Raw genomic sequence first — 20,807 nt, 5'->3', positions numbered from 1 at the left:
TCTTCCCATTGTCCCATACCTGAAGCATGACATCGCCACGGAGACGGGAAAACCAAAACAGATCCCGACACGACGAGCAGCCGGCCCCAGATACAGATCTGGTCAATATGAGTGAGTCTGAGGCTACGGGAGCTAGCACTGACATGTAGCGTTTAAGATAACATCCATTACAATCAGAACTGTGTCAAAGCAGATACCAGATACATTCAATTATTATGTTCACTGGAGGTTTCAATAATAATAAACAGACAATTTAATGAATGTCTCTCCACCACTTCGCCCCATATTTTATATTGATTATAGTCCAGACTAATAAGGTTTAAAGATGGACTCTAACTTTTCGGGTAGGGGGTCAACTGCATTCATAGGTTTGTCATTGGTTTGCAAGAAATGTTGCACAATATGACATTAAATATTAACAATTTGCAACTGATGTCATCAACATTCCCTAGGGGTGTGATGCTAACTGTAGGCACTGCTCTGTCTGAGGCATTGTTAGACATCTTAGACATCTTATTTCAACATAATCTGACCAGAAAGAACTGACTTAGTTAAAAGTACAACAGGGGAGATGATTTGTGCTGTTAAAAGTCTTCAGTTACTTTTTGTTTTCGTTTGTCATCACTCAAAAACTTTTGTCCAGTTGACAGAAATGAATTTTTCTTTTACCATGGTAGCTTCTGAAATTCCGCCATACACATAAATGTAGAACACCCCCAGCGTGATGTCAGTGCAAAGTATCAATGCCAAAAATAGAAAGGAAATCAAACTGTTAGAGCTACGTTTTCAGCAATTTTAGGCTCATTTTAAAACACTGTAGCCTATTAAAACATGCATTCTTACTCAGAGCGGGTTCACCTCTCCACAGATCTGACCTGTAACTAAACTATAGATAGATGTGTTCAATATCATACTGTGGAACATTCAAGGGTAGGCAATGGCATCTCCACCAGAAAAGTTACGTAGTGCGGCTTTAATGCTCTGGCTACTTTCCCTCACTGAAAACAATGGGAGTTTTAAAAAGCCATCTGGACAAAGTCTCCCAGCTCACCGTCTCTCCGTCTCCCATGTCAACACCAACGGTCGCTGTATTGATGTCTTGGTTTCCTCTAATTGGTCTAATAATACCATCCCCATAGTTTCTGCTTTATGTAACTCTGCATTTATGTTCATATAGCTTTGACAATGCTACGCTACACTGTGCAGACTACTATTAGCACATCTTCAGCCTAACCGCACGCTATACGTTTACAGAGGGAGGCCGATCTGTCAGCATCGAACCCTGTAAAACTCTACCACAGCTTTTAAACAAATCATACACATATTGGAGCTATTTTTAGTAAAGTATCGAAAAATCAGATACTAATACTAGATTATGATCCAGTATGATACTAGATTCAAGTATCAACACTACAAAAAGTCACATTCACAGGACAGAAATGAATCTTTCCTGAATAGCTTTAGAATGATCTTGAGCTGTATCAGAACAAGTCTAAGAGCACATAGACTAGTATACACACATGGACCACAATGTGTCCGTTCCCTATCACACAGTAACGCAAAACCATCGCTAGTCACATGACTAGGCTGACATCAAGTCGACATGACTTCACGTGGACGGTAAAAAACAAGGAAGTGGAGCACCATGTCTGAAGCTGCAGCAGCCGATTTTGAGCCGAGGAAGATGGCAAGCGTGAAAGTAGTAAGTACTTCTAGCTACACTGTTTCCCATTTGTATATGGTTTTTAAACTGTTTTCCGCAATAGCGTCACATGACCGAGGTCACGAACCCAGCGAATCAGGAAGGAGCAAGTCACAGTGACGTGGTCCAATCATGATGCAACTAGAGCTCAATGTTTTCAGGAGTCCACACAGTGCCAGATCAGATCCGTACTCAGATGAATTCATGGGAGCTTGCGGCACTAGATCGTTCCGTCTCTGGAGCCGTTTTCCATTAGATTAGTGTGAATAAACACTGCATCCACAACAAAAACGACTTGAATACGTCCTAGTGTGGATGGGGCCTAAATCTTAAGTATTTGGATAATGACAGAAACAAAGGCTTGTAAAGGCATTTTAAAAAGGAAAAAGCAGCATATTCACAATTTTGTTAGTCTCCACGAAATATCGCAATAAATATCGTACCGTGTGCTGCATATCGTGAAAACATCCTATTGAGAGATTTGGATATCAGAACAAGTCTAAGATGACATATATACTCCCATGGACCACTATGGCACGTACCTGGGTTTTAAATGTTTAAAATGCCATTCTATTCAACGTTTTAAGGGTTTTGAAGAGTTTTTATTATTATTATTATTATTTATCATCGTGCTACACACTGCAGGCTACTATTAGCACATCTTCAGTCTAACCACACACTATACGTTTACAGAGGGAGGACGATCTGTCACCGTCAAACCCTGTGAAATCTCAACCACAGCTTTTAAACAAATCATACTCGTCTAGGAGCTATTTTTTTTTCTTTCTTTCAAAAATCTTGGGGGCCATTTTCACGTAAGCGCTAAAAGAAGGATACCACCAGGGACCAAAGAGGAATTCGCCGACCGGGCCTGCTGCTAGTCCGCGTCACTTAATTCAAGCTATGTGCAAGTAATCAGGGTTTCCATTGCACTTTTATAGCATTAAAACCATCTTTATTGAATTTGGAGAGGCTAGCTAGCTAAGGCCAAACGGAGCCAGGCATTCTTATCTGCGCCCATCCAACAAAAACAACGCGGTTATAAAAAGGATGGTTTTGAGTCTCCTGTCGCTAATAAAACCTGTACAGATATTTATTATGAATGAGAGAGAAAAACTATATTCTTTTTACAGGAGAAGCATTATTGACAACAGCTGCAACAGTGGTGAACGTATGGAGTTTAGATTACTTTGCAGTACTAGTAGTATTATTATTAGGTGTAGTAGTAGTAGCTAAAGAAGTTGTAATACTAAACCTAACTTAAGCCAACTTCACTATGCTTTTTTTAAGATCCAAGCAATGCGTTGACAGAAGTGGTAGTAATAGTTGTAGTAAGTATAGACGCAGTAATAGTAGTAGGCCTAATGGTAGTACCAGATGTATTAATAGTAGCAAAACTTACACATAGTAGTCGTCACAGTAGTGGTAAAAATAGTAGTCGTCATCACAGTAGTAGTCAATCAATCAACAACTTTATTAATCCTAAAGGGCAATTCAGTTCGCACATCTCTGGTCACGCACAATATATAAATATAAATAATAAAGAAAAAGAAAGACAGACACTAGACGTTCAAACCACAGAGCATCAGGGACACAGTAACAAATTCACTTTCCATTTAAAATCCTGATGGCAGAAGGAATAAAAGATTTGGCGTAACGGTTAGTCTTTTGCTGTGGGGTGAAGTAGTCGTCACAGTAGTAGTCACAGTAGTAGTAGTAGTAGTCACAGTAGTAGTAGTAGTAGTCACAGTAGTAGTAGTAGTAGTAGTAGTAGTAGTCACAGTAGTAGTAGTAGTAGTAGTAGTCACAGTAGTAGTAGTAGTAGTAGTAGTAGTCACAGTAGTAGTAGTAGTCACAGTAGTAGTAGTAGTAGTAGTAGTCACAGTAGTAGTAGTAGTAGTAGTAGTAGTAGTAGTCACAGTAGTAGTAGTAGTAGTAGTCACAGTAGTAGTAGTAGTAGTAGTAGTCACAGTAGTAGTAGTAGTAGTCACAGTAGTAGTAGTAGTAGTCACAGTAGTAGTAGTAGTAGTAGTAGTAGTAGTAGTAGTAGTAGTAGTAGTAGTAGTCACAGTAGTAGTAGTAGTAGTAGTAGTCACAGTAGTAGTAGTAGTAGTAGTAGTAGTAGTAGTAGTAGTCACAGTAGTAGTAGTAGTCACAGTAGTAGTAGTAGTAGTAGTAGTAGTAGTCACAGTAGTAGTAGTAGTAGTAGTAGTAGTCACAGTAGTAGTAGTAGTCACAGTAGTAGTAGTAGTAGTAGTAGTAGTCACAGTAGTAGTAGTAGTAGTAGTCGTCACAGTAGTAGTAGTAGTAGTAGTAGTAGTAGTAGTAGTCGTCACAGTAGTAGTAGTAGTAGTAGTCGTCACGTAGTAGTAGTAGTAGTAGTCGTCACAGTAGTAGTAGTAGTAGTCACAGTAGTAGTAGTAGTCGTCGTAGTAGTCACAGTAGTAGTAGTAGTAGTAGTCGTAGTCACAGTAGTAGTAGTAGTCGTCACAGTAGTAGTAGTAGTCGTCACAGTAGTAGTAGTAGTAGTCACAGTAGTAGTAGTAGTAGTAGTCACAGTAGTAGTAGTAGTAGTAGTCACAGTAGTAGTAGTAGTAGTAGTCACAGTAGTAGTAGTAGTAGTAGTCACAGTAGTAGTAGTAGTAGTAGTCACAGTAGTAGTAGTAGTAGTAGTCACAGTAGTAGTAGTAGTAGTCACAGTAGTAGTAGTAGTAGTCACAGTAGTAGTAGTAGTAGTAGTCACAGTAGTCACAGTAGTAGTAGTAGTAGTAGTAGTAGTAGTCACAGTAGTAGTCACAGTAGTAGTAGTAGTAGTCACAGTAGTAGTAGTAGTAGTCACAGTAGTAGTAGTAGTAGTCACAGTAGTAGTAGTAGTAGTAGTAGTAGTCACAGTAGTAGTAGTAGTAGTAGTCACAGTAGTAGTAGTAGTAGTCACAGTAGTAGTAGTAGTAGTCACAGTAGTAGTAGTAGTAGTCACAGTAGTAGTAGTAGTCACAGTAGTAGTCACAGTAGTAGTAGTAGTAGTAGTAGTCGTCACAGTAGTAGTAGTAGTAGTCACAGTAGTAGTAGTAGTAGTCACAGTAGAAGTAGTAGTAGTAGTCACAGTAGTAGTCACAGTAGTAGTAGTAGTAGTAGTCACAGTAGTAGTCACAGTAGTAGTAGTAGTAGTAGTCACAGTAGTAGTAGTAGTCGTCACCACAGTAGTAGTAGCAGTAGTAGCAGCAGTAGTAGCAGCAGTAGTAGCAGCAGTAGTAGCAGCACCACCACCACAGCTGTGGCACTGCATAGGATATGAGAAAATATGTACTATTGGATAACTATATTTTCTATGGCAATAACGATATAATTGTGATATTTTGGTACATTAAGTTCATAAAATGTCTTCATTTACAAGTCAATCTGGGTCAAAATAAAAACTTAATAAAAACCAGAACCAACCTAAGTCTAATGTAGAATTTAATAAGGCATTTTGCCAGTTTTTCTTTCAAAAACAGTACATTTCTCTATAACGGAGAATTGTCAAGATTTTTATCTTCAATATTTTTTACTGCATGAGCCAATATTGTTGATTGATGTTTTTTTATATATTGTACAACCCTAATTGAGTACTAACAGTTTAAGTGGCAATTGTGTAGTATAAGGAAATTTGTTGATTCTTGAAATTAAGATGCAGTACTGAAGTTCTACTGTAGTAGTAACAGACAAACGTGAATAGCAAAGAAAGTAATCAGTAAGTTCCTGTAGTAGTAGTTCTTTAGACTTATGGTAAAAGTTAATATAGCCAGTTTATCTCTGAGTATATTTAGGACATTACGCAGTAGCCGTACATTTACTTGAGTAGATGGTATTCTAAGTTGTTTAATTCCTCTTATAAACAGCCAGCACTGACCACAGCTATGTCATACACTCTGCCTGCTCCTCCAGCTGCCAAACATAATTCTCCTGATTTAGTGAACACAGAAACAAACACACGATTGTAATTAATGCATGTAAGCCGCTGTGAGACCCCAGCTCCGGATCAGACCCTGTTTTGGTGAAGAGGGGATTGGCGTTTGCAGTTTGACCCCTTACAAAGTGAAGATCTGACAAACAAGAGTCAAGTTCAAATAAACCATCACATCTGGACGTGATTTGAGCAGGATTTCAATGACAAAACCACCTCCTTTCGCTCAGTGGACTTACGTACAGGAAGTACCACCACATGGCAACAAATATCTCCTCTTACAAAGAACGGTGAGATTATCTAAAAGGCCAAAGTACTAATAGGCAAACTGTGGCGTTAGAGGTGGTTACGGTTAAATCTTGTACGTCACGTGACCTGCATCGTCTTCTCCAAATGAACTTCAAAACAAGACGAAGAAAGGCTAGTTTGTGTATATTGAAAAAAAGTCAGTCATATTATGCTATTTTCTGATTAAGTTAAAATGTTGTTTCCTCATCACAAACATATCTGGAGTTGCGTTTTGTTTCATTCACACGTTTAAACACACAAACCTGCATATTTAGGCTGAGTTCTTCTCTCAAACTGAAAACACTCTGTCCCACTTTGTGATGTCATTTGGCAATAGACTCTTGTGAGCTTTTAGTCATATTATAATGCTGTTGCCTCCTAAAAAACATACCTGGAATTGTTGTTTTGTTTCTTTTACACATGTTTGAGTAACCCTTGATTAGTCTCCAAAGCTGAAAATGGTCTGTTACATCATGTGAGGTCATGAAGTGGTAGTTTATGTTCTTTAGTTCAGTAGAGGTTGGCAATTCCAGGGCTGAAATCATCCGAAGCTTCTGAAGGTGTCTGGAGTTTAAAAACTACAGTGGCGCACTTCCTATATTACAAGGTGGAACAAAGTTTTCTGTTTGAGTGGAGAAATCGGCCTAAATCTGCGGGGTTTGTGTGTTAAACATGCGACTGAAACAAAACACAACTCCAGGTATCTTTGTGATGAGGAAACAAGATTACAACATAGCTCAGAAAATAGCATAATATGGGCCCTTTAAACAGGAACCCCTCTGTATTCTATTTATGTATTCAGTTTGTATTTGGTGTAAACTGTTGATCTAATGCCTCTGTGGTGTGACTCAAAACAAATGCATTTCTTCCACATAATAAAAATCTTATATTACCCCTCAGGGCCTAGTCAGACATCACCAGCTCTATCGTCACTGCATTATTCAGCAATGACATGGCGTGTTTTTAAAATTGTCTGGAGCCTAATCAGAACCGCGCTCACCCTCAGGACATCCACGGCTCTCAGACTAAAACTTAACATAAGAAATCTGTGTTTTCAGTTACAGAGGCATATACTGTAGAGGCCTGGAATAACCTCGAAGATTATGCAATACAATAGGCAACAATATGCAATATGCAAGTTAAAAGCTCCTATAGTACGCTCAACTCTTGACTCTAGACTCTTGTGAGATTTAAACCATGTTATAATGTTGTTACCGCCTCAAAAACACACCTGGAGTTGTGTTTTGTTTCATTCACACATGTTTGAGTAACACTTTATTATTAGTCTGTCAGCATCCCCAAAGGTCAAAATGCTCTGTTACACCTTGTGATGTCATGAAGTAGGAACCAGCTGGAAAGTCCCCCTGAATTGTACTCTTTATGAAACTTAGTTAAATAATCTATATACATAAAAAAAAAAATCGTCTGCATCACGACGCAGAGAGTCTGCACTGCCACGAACCCCCTCTGTAGAGCGTCTGCGTCGACCGATGTGCACCTCCGAAATTTTCTAACTACACGTCGAAACTACACAGTCAACAAGGGGAAGCAACGCAGACAATAAGGGCTGTGATTTGTCCGCTCTACATCTGCTCTACATACATTTCCGGTACTCCGCTTTCCTGCTTCAATTTGAATACAGGAACGCCAGTTTTAAATCCTAGTCTCCTTGCGTTGTGGCGGTGAATTACTTCACAGCAAATAGACCTCAACACAGATCCATAAATCAAAAACAACAGTGACAAGGTGATGGCGGCAGTGTGCTTTGAGTCGACGCAGAACTATAATTTGGGCTCGGCGATTTCAATGACAAGCGTTGCCATAGCAATTCGATTTTTGATTTATACACAACTATCACAACAACAGGCCAACCAAGAAATTGCTGAGATAGACTTAAGATTTCCTAAACCATTTGGATTTGGAGGACAACATTGTTTTCATAGTAAGTCCTTCCATCTCATTTAAATCTACTGGTGGTAGCAACACCAACAAATGTACCACTACATCTCCAGGTGATCTCCAGCTGGTTTCATTCAGCAGATCCTGACTTTCTAACTCAATATATCACAGTGCAAGAGAATGGGACGCTCGAGCTGGGTCTCCATGAACATAGAAAGGTTTAATGCCATGCTGTGAAACATTGCAGACTAAGCAATAACATCTTGATGGAAAAAAGCATCTAACAAACCCTCCATTAGAAAAGTTACACAATGCACTTTCAAGGCTGCTTACTTTGGTAAACCACAACTTGCAAACCACCATGGTTGTAATTTTTGAATATATTCTCTTGAGATAACAATGATCGGAATTTAACTTTTTATCTAATTACAGTAAAGCATCCCCCCATATCTTCTTACATTGTACACTCATACTTTGCCTATAGCTGTGCATGTTTTTGTCCAATTATCAACAGCATGTATCAGTGACCAAGTCTGACTCACTGAACTCTCCGCTTCAGGCTAACTCAAGACGCAACCTCCAAACTATTCTCAAACAGCAGACACGTGTTCAGACTATGGAGCGTTGACGTGAGCTTAATTCATTCGTGTTCACCCTTTCACCACATACAGATGCCTCACAATTAGAACAAGCCCTATGCAGACGATCTCGGCAGTTTCTCAATGATATTTAGCATCACAATCGCACGCATTCAAAAACAAAGGCAGTGGATGCGCCCCAGTGCTATGCTAATGGTGAGGGGTAGGAAGGAGGTCTTTTAATGTGCAAAGTAAACTCATAAAAGACGTGTGAGCCGATGAAACGGACACATACAAATTGGCCGTATACCTGTCACGAGAATTAAAGCGGTTGAGACTTGATTAAAGCGTGAATGATAATAACGGTTTATTCGGGTGAATGTTCAGACAGACATTTAAAAGGCGCTCTATGCAAGGTCTGCCAAGTGCCAGTCACCATGGAGATTGCTTTGCTTTGGAATGTTCCGTAGTGTGGCATTAAACTTATTTAACTCCATGGAGACAGGCAAGCGACGTCACTAGGCCATGTATACAGGTCAGCCTACTGAAAAACAAAAATAATAAATACGTTTAATTGGAAGGTTAATAGTCATTTTTGGTACTTAAAAGGTGCCCTATGAAATCCATGGAAATTGAGTATCGATATATCGTATTGTTTAATGTGATGATGCTGTATCGATATCGTTTGCTGTATTTTTGGAAATATTACTTAATTATTTTGTTACAGCGCTACAGTTTTGTTGCTTGTTTAGAGGAAGGAAACTCGTTCATGCGACACATTTGACATTTTCACTGTTTTGATGATTAAAATGTTTGTGTTTCATATTAACTTTGCGCAAGAACTTGTTTAACAAAGACTTTTAGAATTACAGTCGTGATTTAGCCATTATTTTTTATTGAACCGTATCAATTTGGGTTGAAATTTATGGTATCGAATCAAAAATGCACTGTATCAAGAAATGTATTATATCGTGCCCTATGTATCAAGGTATCTTTGCCTGGGATGTTCCAAAGCATGGCATTAAACTTATATACCTCGCATTCATTACAGTATAGTTATATTTATTGCTCATAACAATAATAATAATGATAATACCTTGAAAAACATGCATTCTCACATCAGATCTGTAATCTGTAAATCTCCATGGTAATAGATTATTATGAGGTCTCTTTAAAACTGTCTAATATTGTCTAACATTTTTGGCAAAGCTCCGGGTAGACAAGCAGTTGGCGTCCAGAAAAGTTACATAGTTCACCTTAAAAAAAAACAAAAAAAACAATCACTAGCAAATGAAAGATCCAGTGTCTAACCTCATTGAGAAATATTTTAAGTTTTAGAGCCAATAGCCACATCTTTGAATAGTAAGTCACAGATGGAGTGTCTAGCAGCTGGTTGCAACACATTTTCTATATATTTTCCCTACGCAGTAATCAATTGTCTGTGAACGCAGTCAGCCAACTTCCAGCTATTTTCATGGTCCATTTTGCTCTAACAAATGGGCCCTGTGTCCTTTAACCAAAAACGCAAGACTTAGATCAGCATGTTTTTACTGCAAAATTGTTTCAAAAATATAAAAAATCGCCAATAAATGTCAACCCATTGAAACGCGTGGATTAAAATATTAAAGCCGTACTACGTAACTTTTTGGTTGTGGTTCCGTCACCTGCTTGTTTCTATAGATATGTGATTAACTCTACTTGGAATGTTAAACAGTACGACATTAAACAGGTCAAGCTCACATTTATTCAGGTGGTTTTATAGCTCAAAAATACAGAGAAAAACAGACTGTGAGCGGGTTGCCTCTCCACAGATCTGACCTGTAACTTGGTCTTGTTTGGTCTCCATGGAGACAGAAAAGGTTTATTACAATATTATGAAACATTCAAGCAATAACATCTCCACTTAGAAAAGCATGTGACGGACCCTCCACCAGAAAAGTTACGCAAATGACCTTTAACTTATCTCCTCCATGTCCTACTTTTTGCATCTAAGTAAACAACGGACTTAAATTAATGTAAAAAAACAACAACAAACAAACAAAAAAAAACCTGTCCCATCTGAAATGAACTCATGTGTGCATATTCACTTAAGGTACCATAAAAATGAAAAGGAAATGAGAGAAGGAGGGATTTGAAGTATGCAGGGACCGAAGGAATTTCCAGCCCCTCCTCCTCCCCCTCTCCTCCCCTCCTCCTCCTCCTCCTCCCCCGTCCTCTACCGGGGCGTCCTGTGTTAACAAGCTCCTGCATCAGACCACAGTAAGTGAACTCATGATGAGGCCCATTCAAACTGCTTTCTCACCTCTGTAGGTTTAACTTTTAATCTAATGAAAGAATAACAGGACAGATCCACACATTTTTCATAGTTAACTTATTTTGCGTTAAGAAATTCGCAGTCACTTGAGTTATCTGGAGAACATTACAAACAAAAGAACTGACTTTCAAAAGGTGCATTCCACAACGTTTCTGGTGAAGAGTCCGTCACCTGCTCGTCTTCATGGAGATGTTTTTGCTTTGTCTCGAATGTTCCAAGGTAGAGGTTAAACCTTTCTATCACAAGGGAGACAATTATAGGCTACATGGCAGGTCAGCTCTGTGGAGAGTTGCCCCCATTCACAAAGAGAATTGCAGTATTTTTGTGCAATAGAAACACCCATAATGATATATAATCACATAATGATAAGAAATGCTATATACATGTGTTAAATGTCACGCTATGGAACATTCCAGGCAAAGCAATAACATCTCCATGGAGACAAGAAGGTGACGGACCTACAGAAAAGTTGCTTTAAAGAGGGTAGGATGCAATGACAAAAAGCATTCATGTGTTTCGGTGACATTTTGATGACTTTTTGCCACTCAAAAGCTAATATTTCATTGTGAATTGTTAATTGCTATGGCAACAGTGCTCATTTTTCACCAATCTCAAACCAATGGATTTAAAGCATCAGTATCTTTGACATTTAAGTTGGTTCATTTATTTATTGTGCCACACTGTTTAAACATTTGCTTTAAGATTTTTAGATTTCTGCTTGAGAAACGCTACAGGTTTGACTGAGTGAATGAAGAAAGGTTTACTCAGTGGTTTTTAGTAGTAATAGCAGAAGTAGTTTGGTAATAATAGTACTAACACTTACCACTCCTGCAGTATTGTAGCACTATAAAAGTTACAAATGACTCTTCCCATAGTACTTACTAACAACATTTTTGCAGTAGAAAGGACTACTTCACAAGCAATACTTTTACTCAAGGTTACAGAGTACGTCTTGGTTTAAAGGGGCCCATATTATGCTATTTTCTGATCTACGTTATAATGTCGATTATCAAAAACATACCTGGAGTTGTGTTTTGCTTCATTTAACACACAAACCCTGCAAATCAAATGGTTTGTTTCTAAACCCCATACATCTTTATACTAGAACCATTTGGATGATTACAGTGCTGGAATTGCAATTCTCTGCTAAACAAAAGGAGCTGTTAACTTGAAAACTGCTACTACATGACATCATAAGGTGGATGAGAGCATTTTGAGCTTTGTAGACGTAGACTGACTAATAAAGGGTTGCCAAAACAAAACACAACAAGCGTGCACGTTTTTAAAGGAGGTAACTGCGTTCTAACATGGTCTAAAGCTCACAAGAATCAATTTTGTGCAACATAGGACCTTTAAGTCTTTATCATTCAACTCCAAATGCATCTTGCACACAAAAATCTCCATGTATTTGTGCGTATCTATCTGTAGTTAGCGTTACACTATGGACTAAATGACTACCGGCTGCCCACACTTCACAGAGCGCCGAGAGGAAGCGTGAGAATAAACAGCCCCGGTGGTTCCAGTGGGGAGCAGAGCTGATTGTGGAGCTTATTGTTATGAATGAGCTACAACTATTTCCTAAATGAAGCCTATATTTACTCCCAGTCGCACCGAGCAGACCGCTGGCAGCTGCACTTTTGGCCAGGGAAAACCAAACCCAAATGTTAGCTTCCTCCCAGCTAACAATGTCCTGCAACTTTTAGCACATGCACCAAAACAGCTGTATTGTTGTTAACAGGGGCGCGCAACATGAACTCTGACAGCAAAACCAGAAGGGAACTACTGTCACTGAGTTTTGTACAGTAGGTTGGCAATAAATAGATACAAATTTGGTTAAAGGGTCTATATTATGCTAAATTGATTCTTTCAGTCGTGTTACAACGTTGTCACATCCTCAAAAACAGACCTGGAGTTGCGTTTTGTTTTCACACACATTTTTGAGAAACCCTGTCTACATCTCCAAAGCTCAAACTGCTCTCTTCCACCTCGTGACGTCACGCAGCAGTAGTTAACAAGTTACAAGTTAACAGCTACTTTTGACCTTTTTTGTCCCGAAATCACTGGCCATTCTAGGTCCGAAATTATCCAAATGATTCTAATGAGCTGAAATCTGCAGGGTATGTGCATTATACATGTGTCAGTGTAACAAAATGAAACTCCAGGTATGTTTGTGATCAGGAAACGACATTATAACGCAGATCAAAAAATAAATTAATACATTTTAAAAAGCGTAATATGGGTCCTTTAATTTGTACTGATCTTGAATTACAAAATTTTAGTTGGTGGGACGAGACAAAACTTCCCCGAGACAAGACGAGACACGCGACTGGGTCCACGGGAACGAGAAAGAGATATTAGCATAATTTAAGATGAATAAATTGTGGAGTTCAGTTCACAGTTTCATTTAGTTTATCCAATATTTTTGCTCACATTGGCCAGCCGACTATTAAACAACACTTCTCAAAAAATCTCACGAGATCATTTTCCGCATGTGAGCTACTCTACTACGCCAATCCCTACTAAATTTTGTATTGTCAGACTGACATACTGTACGACACTGACGTCTGTACCCGTCACGAGAATGAAATCAGTCGAAGTTAAATAAAGCAGGCATGATAATAAACCGTTTATTTGGGTAAAAGTTCAGTGGGACTAAAGCGTGAACATTTAAAAGGTGCTCTATGTAACTTTTCTGGTGGAGGGTTTGCCAGCTCAGTAGCTATTGAGTATTTTTTTTCTTTTTTAGTGAATTATTTTGTGATAGTGCTACAATTTAGGTGTCTGTTCCTACAATACATTTGCCACAATCATTGTTTTACCCGTTACGATTAATTTATTCCATATTGACTTTGCACAGGTAGTCATGGTTGGACAAATACTGTTGTTGAAATGTATTTGGCTCATAAAAATCGTGATATATCGCTGAAAATCATTGCTGTATTGTGATATTATTGTATCGTGAGTATCGTATCGAATCGTGAGGGACCCTGCGATTCCCAGCCCCAGTGGCTATATTGTCAGCGATGTTGGCAAATACATAACTTGACAAAAAGTACACAAAAATTTACACTTACAACTATTTAAAATATTTGGTATCGTGGTCAGTCTTAATAGTCTAACCCAAAAGACCAAGATATTTTAAGTTGTCATTATAACTGATAGTGTAACTTTTACTGAGACTGGAAAAAAGACTTAACCCAAAATTTCAGAGCCACCACATTAGCTTATAACATGTGCATATTATTTAACCATAGAAAACACCGGTGACTGTAATGTGAGGTGCTGTGAGGTGAACAAAAACGCACAGTGTTGCAGAGGAGATGCCCTTTAGCCTGGGTCACTCTTGGGGCTAACTTGGCTGGTTTCAACACATTCCTGGTTTGATTTGGGACAGTGCTTCTCAATCTTTCAAAGCAGTGCTCAGAAAAGCCTCTCCAAGGAAGCTACAATTTTTATGACTAAAACATGGATACATCTTGGCCATGTACGCGAACCATTAATGACATTTTGATAGATCCACTCTCCCCAAACTGGGACTAAACCTGGAATCTGGACTAGACCAGGGCTTAGAGCAGGACCAAACCAAGTCTACATTTGGAAACAAGTCTGGCTGCACCCTTAAAATATTTTTTTTAACATAACTAAGTGTAATTTTGGTGTGTTTTTGTTTACTTTTTGATTTAAGTACAAGTTGTAGGCCTATTGGAGCTACAGAAAAATCCAATGAAGACCATGTATGAACTATTAGTAGCAGTAGTAGTAATAATAATAATAGTATTTAAAAGTATTGTATTGAAAACCTGATTTGCAAAAGTGCGTACCACCAGCTGTTCCTTCACCTTGGTTTGAGACCCCTGCGTGGAGAGACAAGAACACCTATACAAGGCCTGTGGGGGGTCCCCGGGTCCCAAGGTCCCAAGCTTTCAACCCCGGCCCCAGACAACCCTTTCTGTAGGATTAAAAACGGGCCCTTGGGCGACAATAGTCTTACGAAACTTAACCAAAATCTTACCGTTTACGCCTTTGTTGGGCACGTCGTTGATGTTGAATCCTTTGGAGCTGTACGCCGCGCGGACGTCGTTGCAGTTTTTCAACTTTTGCTCCGCCGTGGCTGAAAAAGTCAAGGCAACCAGAGTGCAAGCCACAGACAGCAACAACAGTGACTTCATTGTGTCGGGAGCAAAAAGTACCACGCGAAAATACGTAAAATCACAAAACGTAGTCGGCCAGGTGCGTTCGTAAAAGCTAGGACAAGGTTTGCGCTAATCCCACGTTGAGTTTCTTCGTGGAGACATTGGCTTCAACTCAACAGAAACTTCATTCAAAACTATTTCGAGTGTAGAAAAAAGTGAAACTCGCTTTTAAATCAGTGTAAACCTTAACATTTACAAGCGAACACGGTGTCGGTGTGAGTTTAGAAGTTACCAGTAGTTTGTGCGTAAAAACACGGCGGAGTTAAAAACAGCCGTGAAAAACTTCTAACTTGAGGCGACAATCTGTGCTCCTCTCTGCAGCTGCTGCCTCACGGTATCGACGAAAGTATGACCCACGGGAAAACAAAACACGGTGTAAAAGTAGCCAGAGAGTGTTTAATCTTCCTCCGTACGCGGTTATCTGTAGTCTTTTCTGTCCAGGTTTAGCGGCGTGAAGCGGGGCAGTTCGTCTCGGCTGTGCGTTCAAAGTTGGTTGAGTTGGTTGGAGAGTAGCTGGGACTGTGTGGATCCAGATGCGAGCAGAAAGCCGCGGCGGTGGACAGCCCAATGCAGCCCGCACCGAAGCGCAAGTTCCGGGGACAAAGGCGAAGGAGAGGCGGAACACACGGGGTGGAGCGCGGAGCGTGGAACCGGTGCGTAAAAACAGGTTTGAAGTCTAGACGCAGGAGTTACCCGGCGAGAAAATCAGGAGTGGAGCGAGAGGTGGAGTTACCCTTTTGAATCAACAAAGAGATATGGGTCCTTATCAAACCACATGTTGTGAAAATATTATTAATGGGGAGATAATACGAACCACAGTGCTGTAATCAGTGTTGGGAAGGTTACTTTTAAAATGTATTCCCCCCTACAGATTACAGATTACATACCTCAAAATGTAGTTTGTAACGGAATCCATTATGTTACTTTAGGTGAGTAACGTAATCTGAATACTTTGGATTACTTCATTTTCTTTAGAGAAGCAAAGACTAGGATATCGTAACATAAGATGTTTTGTTTGGTAAAAGAAAAATGTAAAAAAGACCAGACTTTACTTAACCGTATTAAAAATATTATTGATAGTTTAGTCCTGTTAAATCCTGTTAAATCCTGGTTTAGACCTGGTTTAGACCTGTTTGAGGCCTGGTTTAGATCTAGTTTAGACCTCATTTTAGTCCTGGTTTAGGCCTGGTTTAGATCTAGTTTAGATCTAGTTTAGACCTGGTTTTAGTCCTAGTTTAGTCCTGGTTTAGACCTGTTTTACTCCTGGTTTAGTCCTGGTTTAGACCTGGTTTAGACCTGTTTGAGATCTGGTTTAGATCTAGTTTAGACCTGGTTTTTGTCCTGGTTTAGTCCTGGTTTAGACCTGGTTTAGACCTGTTTGAGACCTGGTTTAGATCTAGTTTAGACCTGGTTTTAGTCCTGGTTTAGTCCTGGTTTAGATCTAGTTTAGACCTGGTTTTAGTCCTAGTTTAGTCCTGTTTTAGACCTGTTTTAGTCCCATTTTAGTCCTGTTTTAGTTCTGTTTTAGTCCTGGTTTAGTCCTGGTTTAGACCTGGTTTAGCTCAAGTTTAGCTCTAGTTTAGACCTGGTTTAGTTTCCGGTAATGAGTGGAATTACCAAAAAAAAAAAAGGGACATGTAATCCATTTACTTCAACAAAGTAACTGTAATCCAATTACCACTCACTGAAACAGTAACTGTAACTGAATACAGTTACTCATAATTTGTACTCTGATTATGTAACTCCAGGACATGTAATCTGTTACTCCCCAACACTGACTGTAAACTAGGATTTTCAGACTGCAATTTGTATTTTAAGACTTCGTTGTTTAAGAGAAATTAGAATAGCTGGTTATAACATTTAGTACGATAGTAGAATGGAAACTAAAGCTCAGACAGTTTACTCTTTTACAAAACTCACTGAACGATCACAAAAAACTGCCCCTAAATTTGATAATTTGGTTATAAGATCAATATTATTATATGTTTTGTAGATTTCTTGTAGCTGATATTCAGTGGTGGAATTAACAATTTGGGGCCCTAGGCGGACTTGAGTTTGGGGCCCTCACTACAATGCACTGTTATGTTGTTTGTTTTTTTTTCTTTTTTGTATTGTTTTATGTATCTTGTCTGTTTTTCCCCTTTGTTCTTGAGACACGCACATTTCTATTTGAATTAGGGTGGATTGGAAACTTGTCTTATTAGTTTGGTCGCCTACTAGAAAAAACAGAGCTGAAAGTAGTTTTATTTTTTTGCTAGTACAAATAAATTTTTGTTTACATCCATTACATATGATTATTATTATGTTCAAATCAGGGTCAAGCTGACTAGTCCATTCTAATGTGAAAGGGGGGAATGCTTTGACAGTTAAAATAGATTTAACCCTCAGATACTATTTTGGTTGAGTGTTTTTTTTAACAGTAAACTACTCTCATTTAATGTTGAGAATATTGAAAGAACGTCAAATTGCTTTGAGACCTCGCTCATTAGTGGTAATGGCAAGGGCAATTGTTTTGGGGGCCCTCCAGGTTCGGGGGCCCTAAGCGGCTGCCTACTTTTGCCTAATGGTAGCGCCGCCTCTGCTGATAATGGAATAATATCTTGACTTTAAAGTAAAAAACTCAAACAAGAACTGACCTATAGACCAAAACATGCTGAAATAAATCTGAACTCTATTTGGATTAAACCAGGACTAAATCAGGAGTAAACCAGGACATAACCAGGACAAAACCGGGACTAAACCAGGACTAAACCGGGACTAAACTGGGACTAAACTGGGAATAAACCAGGAATAAACCAGAACCAAACACAGGACTAAACCAGGATTAAATCAGGACCAAACACAGGACTAAACCAGGACTAAACCAGGACTAAACCAGGATTAAACCAGGACTAAACCAGGACTAAACCGGACTAAACCAGGATTAAACCAGGACCAAACACAGGACTAAACCAGGACTAAACCAAGGCTAAACCGGGACTAAATTGGGACTAAACCAGGACCAAACACAGGAATAAACCAGGAATAAAAAAGGAATAAACCAGAGCCAAACACAGGACTAAACCAGGACCAATCCAGGATTAAACCAGGACTAAACCAGGACCAATCCAGGATTAAACCAGGACTAAACCAGGACCAAACACAGTACTAAACACAGTACTAAACCAGGACTAAACCAGGACCAATCCAGGATTAAACCAGGACTAAACCAGGACCAAACACAGTACTAAACACAGTACTAAACCAGGACTAAACCAGGACCAAACACAGTACTAAACACAGTACTAAACCAGGAATAAACCAGGACTAAACCAGGACTAAACCAGGACCAAACACAGTACTAAACACAGTACTAAACCAGGACTAAACCAGGACCAAACACAGTACTAAACACAGTACTAAACCAGGACTAAACCAGGAATAAACCAGGACCAAACACAGGACTAAACCAGGACTAAACCAGGACCAATCCAGGATTAAATCAGGACTAAACCAGGATTAAACCCATCCAGACCTTCTCCTGAACCAGACTAAACCAGCCCTGAACCTAAAGTACCAGGACCATAGACCAGTTAAACTAAGTACATTGTAAACAGTGCACCAGATGACCAAATACTCCTATCTCCAGGTTTTAGATAGACCCCCATCTGACCCATGGCTTGACAGTGGTCTGTTATCTGTTGTTACATTCAGAGTACAGATAAATGCTCTGATAAAAGGGCTTTGAACTCACCATGATGCCTTCACTGCCTTAATGTCAAATAACTGCATTCAACAAAGGTTTTATTAGGGACCAATTCAGGACCCCAAACACCAAATTTGCCCCAGAGATAACCAGATTTAATTTAGGAAAGAGGGCCAATAAAGTGGAGAGGGGTTTATAGTATGATGCTGTTTATTCAGGCAATTGACTAAAGCCAGTTCAGACCTACTTTTTTGGACATTGGATCTGCAAATATATTGACAAGTAAGTTATACTGAAAGGTCATGCTAAATTAAGGCACAATATTTATTTAAAGGTCCTATATTATCCACTCTTGTGAGATTTTACCAATTATAGCTGTTACAATGTTGTTACCTCATCAAAAATATACCCGGAGTTGTGTTTTGTTTCATTCACATATGTTTGAGTAACTCTGGATTGGATTTTAAAGATGCAAGGTTATTACTTTGCCTCGGATGATCCACATATGACATTAATTATTTATTATGTATTCAATTCAATTCAAGTTTATTTATATAGCACATTTAAAACAACTTCAGCTGACCAAAGTGCTTCACATACAAGTCAACAAAAACAGAAGAAACAGATACAAATACATAAATACAGAAAACATGTGAAAACTACAATAAAAACACCAAGATAGCCTGACTACATGTACTCAGGGAGAAGAGGTGAGTTTTCAGTCTAGTCTTAAACTGTGTTACAGTCTGAGAGGATCTGACAGGAAGAGGAAGGCTGTTCCACAATCTGGGCGCTGCCACAGAAAAAGCCTCTGTCACCTCTCGTCTTGAGCCGAGTTTTGGGCTCGACCAACAGGAGCTGGTCGGCTGATCTCAGGGCTCTGGGCGGAGGGCAGGGCTGCAGTAACTCCCTCAAATAGACTGGACCCATAGAGTGCAAACATTTGAAAACAATTAATAACATTTTAAATTGCACCCGATATAAGACAGGGAGCCAGTGCAGGTCACACAGAACAGGTGTGATGTGTTCACGTTTCTTAGTATTTGTCAGCAGACGAGCTGCAGCGTTCTGGATGTGTTTTAAGTGCTGCCGGGAGCCCTGGTCTAAGAATGACAATAGTCCAGGCGTGATGTTATGAAAGCATGGATAGCTTTTTCAAACTCTGCCCGTGGAAGGTAGGGCTTTACTTTAGCGAGGAGCCTCAACTGAAAGAAGCTTTGGCATTAATTCAATTACTTCAGTAGTGTTTTGTATTGCTTAAAAATACTTGGAAACTCACACATGCTTCCTATGTTCTAGCTCACCCATCCACAGATCTGACTTGTAACTTGCCTTGTAACGCCCTCTAATGCCATATTGTGGAATGTTCTCTATGCAAAACTATAACCCCATGAATGGACCAAACAGGTGGCCTGGTTTTTACCTTTTATTTCTTACCTTATGCATTTGGAGCGTCCTAAGTAGTCACCACAATGAGTTTATAAGCGCTTTTCTCAGATAAAGCTAACAACAACTGGCATGCTAATGTGCACTTCCTACTTATCAGACAATACAATTCTTTCTAATTAGATACAAGCAGCTGATGTATTTTGACCTAAAGAGCTCCTCATGCAATACACCTCTACTGGAGCAAATTCTTCTTTAAGGACTTTTAAAATACAGTACATTTCTTAATTAAGAAGCACTATTTAGTTTGTTTTACTAAGTTAGTTTGTTTAGTTTGTGTTAAGGTCACGTTATTATCACTTATTATTTTCTGTGTTATAATTATTTGCCTTTTTGTTACTTTGATTAAGTTATTGGTTTAGTTAGTTAGTTAGTGTAATTCCTCCCTCTTGTGTTTAGCTTTAGTTGGTCCTTAGGTATTTAAACACCTCTGTTCCTTTGTCTGGTTGGGTTCGTTTTGTTCTGTTCAGTTTGATTTTGAGTTACCCCAGTTGGGCCCAGCTTTTTTTGTTAATAATTTGCCTAATTTGAGCCTTTGTTAGATTATATCTTTTTGACTTTATTAAATTTAAACTTATTATTATACCTTGTCTTTGCCATTCTGTTCAGTCCACTACACTACCCTATTGTTAGGATAAAAAACTAGGCTTAGGTGGTGTATAACTGCTGCTATGATGTTATTGATGTACTGCTATATTTTATTATTGTACTATTAGAATTCACTATACAATGACCCAGAAAACAGGGACTAGATTACAG

The 20,807-nt window shown here is 39.1% G+C and overlaps 1 protein-coding gene across 1 annotated transcript in view; it reads right to left on the bottom strand.

Annotated features, from left to right (window-relative positions):
- Positions 1 to 15,565, bottom strand: part of gpc4 (glypican 4) — an 88,057-nt gene extending 72,492 nt beyond the window's left edge. The window contains 1 exon segment of the mRNA XM_020917855.2: positions 14,737 to 15,565. Coding sequence (XP_020773514.2) covers positions 14,737 to 14,893 — 157 coding nt within the window. The 5' untranslated portion in view covers positions 14,894 to 15,565.
- Positions 15,566 to 20,807: the final 5,242 nt, after the last annotated feature.

This window comes from Boleophthalmus pectinirostris, unplaced genomic scaffold (genome assembly GCF_026225935.1).
Source record: "Boleophthalmus pectinirostris isolate CB_2022bp ecotype Guang Dong unplaced genomic scaffold, ASM2622593v1 HiC_scaffold_23, whole genome shotgun sequence".
Taxonomy (NCBI): domain Eukaryota; kingdom Metazoa; phylum Chordata; class Actinopteri; order Gobiiformes; family Gobiidae; genus Boleophthalmus; species Boleophthalmus pectinirostris.
Note: the sequence above shows the minus strand (reverse complement) of the source record. Positions and strands in the feature narration are given on the sequence as shown.